A 3,329-nucleotide genomic window follows, 5' to 3' on the forward strand; every position below is an offset into this window, starting at 1 on the left:
TGCAGTTTACTACATCATCGTTAGTGTTTTCAGTCAGATTCTCAGATAATTATGAGCCAGAATCTAGAAGGCAGAAGGGTAAAGACCTCAATGCACAAAGATTCCCTTGGCAATGCAAGAAATATTGCATATCGGTGGAATGATATTCGTGCTCACCCGTTTTGTTAATAGAACAGGTTCAGGGAAACACAATTTGTTTAACAATTCTGATCACTTTCTTCACTTGTTTGTTATCACAGAGCGAGAAAAATGAATGAGTTAGATGAGGAACCAATTCAGAGCCGATACTTTTGAAATCTCTCACAGTAGGCTAATAAAAATGCACCAATATCACTAAGAAAGATAAGGTTGTTTTTCCAGTTTTTTTTTTTTTTTTTTTTTTTTTTGCTTTTGATTTTTTTTTGGGGGGGGGACAAGTTGAATTTATTACTAAGTAAAATATGGAATATGAAATAAAATAATACTGCTACGTCTCCTGGTTTCCTAGACCCCAATACGAATTTAGAATATAGGTAATATTTTACAATTTTGTTCCCCACGACCTGTATTTTAATGTATTTTTGAGTTCTTTCTTGGATATTATGGATAAATGCACTGACTGCACGATCTTTCTTTGCCAGTGTTTATGACTTTAGCGTCAGTGATAGGTATAGTGTAAATATACAAGATTTTTCACATAACTATATCATCTCAGTTTGGATGACTTTGACCTCCACGGGGGTTGGTAGCTAAAAAACAGAACTGTATATATATATATATATATTTACTTATTTCATACAGTATAAAAATCGAAACTATAGCTCGGTTATTAGTTGTTACAGCGTGGGCAATTTTTAATATATAAAAATACGTCTGACCTATCTTCTCTCGAAAGCATTTCATTATAAGTTTATCATTTAGCACAATTGCCACAGCAGATCTAAACAGGCTGATGTTTAACATGATTTTCTGTTTGTTTTGCATCAGAAAAACAGACTTGTAGACATTTCTTGAATGATATGTCTTAGTATTCTACCACTATCTTAGAAAAAATGAGAAGTAAAAAAATATGAAATGCAAATAAGATGATATTATACAGTGATCAAACTAGCAGTCAATTTTCCCTTGAGCGGAAATTAGAACAACTGGTGAATAGAAAATTTATAAAGAGATAACTGACAATATTTCTGATTCTAGCTTCCAATGACAAAACCATCAGTGTCGAAATTACCTTTAAACAAATTATATCCTGTACTCAAGTTGACATCAGTTCAGGTTTCAGTCCTTTGGAAAAAATGCTGCTAATAGTGAAAACTCTATATTCCTTGCCTTTAGGTCAGCACCCATGTTAATGAGAACACAACACTCAAAAATTGCTTCTTCATAAAACTTACCAACAACATAGCCTTATGTCATAGTATTATATAGCAAAATGTACAAAAATTACATTCACAAAAACATTTTCTACAGATCTCACGGAATGCGAAAGTGTTTTAAACCTAAAACTGTTCTGAAAAAAAGTTTAAAACCAATGTGATTATGATTTTTTTGAGACAAGGTTTGGTAAATCTGATACATGCGGTAGCTTCTGACTAAAGGTTGAGGTAAAGAGCTATTTTCTTGTCAATGAAAACAATGATTCTGTTTTGCAAACCATCACCATGTGAGTATCTCTACAACATAAAAGTACAATATATACATCCTAAAACTCTCTTGACTAGATACTGTATTAGCTCTAGAATTACTGTGAAAGACATAGTAAACTATATGTAAAGTATTGCAATGATTGCAAATGTTCCACTAAAAAACACACTACTTATAAAAAATATCAAAGATAAAGTTAAGCTCTCAACAGTACAACAGTTGATCCATGGCTGATCCTTGGCTCATCAAATATTCACAACGGATAATTGATTAATCAAAATTTGCCAATATCCACGGCGATACAAAAAGTATATTTCGCTTGAGATTTTGCAAAACCTGGACCAAGTGTAATATGCTTGAGCTCCATTCTCTAAGGACATGTACAGACAGATCCACTTGTATTCATAACATATAAAAAACAAACATTGCAAGTCACATAAAATATACAGTAAGTACTATGTAGTCAACAGTAAATATTCCTAGCATGTGATCTTTTTCTTGCATCCACTGCCACTATGACTGCAGGACCCAACATAGTATTTTTGTGTTTCCAAAGTATAAAATTTACTAAAAACTTTAAACTGACTTCTGCATTTCTCTAAATTACTAATTTGTAATTAAGCGAATGACACTGTCTTTTTCTTACCCAATTTCTACCGAAACACTCGACAAAAAAGACCAAATCTTTGTTCCCCTTTTGGCAAAGACAAGAATTCTCGGAGTCATGTGGCAAACATTACTAGACCCAAACACAGTATACTGTGACCTTAAATCTTAGTCTCTACTGTTGGAATCTATAAAACTAAGACACCCCAAAGCTGCTGTTGGGAAGTCCTCATATTTTACAGTTAGACTATCACAAACGAAAGATCCAAGGCCTTGAACACAGCGGTGAGGTAGTGAGTGTTCAGACGTCAAGGTCCTCCTCCCACTCTTCGAGTTCTCTGGGCGTAAGGGTGACCCTCACATTTGTGATCTTGCCCAGGCCATCGTGACTCTTTATCGTCAGGGGGTTCTCGCGGACGTCCAGTTCCTCCAAGGTCTTTGCCTTCTGCACCTCCTCAACTTCAAGATCTGTAGAAAGAAGGATGACAATTGAAACTCACAACGCTTCAGAACATTGGCAGACCGAAAACAATTAAACCGAATAAATCATAAATAAATCTTATTCGGAGGGAACATGAATCTTTACTTCAAATTATTACGCGAACAAAAAAATAAATCAATAAATCAATAAGTAGACATATACAAGAATTCACATACCCATGATGTAGTTGTTGTTGACGAAAATTGCCTTCACCTTCGGCAGCCGGAAGACCACATTTGGCAAGTTGACGAAGGAATTGTGACTCAAGTCCAGACGCTGAAGTTCGATGCAGTCACCCAGCTCCTCAGGCAGCTTAGACATCTTGTTGTGGGACAAGTTCAGTTCTGCGAAAGATTGGACATTTCTGAGTGTTGCTAGATTTTTTTCTCCGTTGATTAAAATTTACGTTTCTGGGTTCAAAGTATCTATAAAGTATCTATAGAATGAAATAGAGTATCTATAGAATGAAGTTTATATATATAGTATCTATAGAATGAAACTTCCTGATGGGTGTTTCAGGGTTCATGGTATATTTTAAGTATGTCAAATATGTAAAGTACCAAAAGCAAAATATATATACAACACACACACACACACACACACACACACATACACACAC

The 3,329-nt window shown here is 34.7% G+C and overlaps 1 protein-coding gene across 1 annotated transcript; it reads right to left on the reverse strand.

The window, feature by feature from the left end:
• Nucleotides 1-742: 742 nt before the first annotated feature.
• Nucleotides 743-3,079, reverse strand: LOC113812697 (leucine-rich repeat-containing protein 20). The gene is made up of 2 exons (XM_027364618.2): nt 2,887-3,079; nt 743-2,697 (listed from the first exon to the last, which is right to left on the reverse strand). The coding sequence occupies exons 1-2, from the start codon at nt 3,029-3,031 to the stop codon at nt 2,531-2,533; spliced, it is 312 nt and encodes a 103-aa protein (XP_027220419.2). The 5' UTR covers nt 3,032-3,079; the 3' UTR covers nt 743-2,530.
• Between the last annotated feature and the right edge of the window lie 250 nt (nt 3,080-3,329).

Source organism: Penaeus vannamei, chromosome 10, assembly GCF_042767895.1.
Source record: "Penaeus vannamei isolate JL-2024 chromosome 10, ASM4276789v1, whole genome shotgun sequence".
NCBI classification, from domain to species: Eukaryota; Metazoa; Arthropoda; class Malacostraca; order Decapoda; family Penaeidae; genus Penaeus; species Penaeus vannamei.

What these genes read in the sequence shown, in the direction of transcription:
- LOC113812697 (XM_027364618.2), bottom strand. Translation starts at nt 3,031, where the DNA reads ATGTCTAAGCTGCCTGAGGAGCTGGGTGACTGCATCGAACTTCAGCGT. An exon ending in CAACAACAACTACATCATGG is followed by an intron (nt 2,698 to 2,886) that starts GTATGTGAATTC and finishes TTCTTTCTACAG; the next exon opens with ATCTTGAAGTTGAGGAGGTG.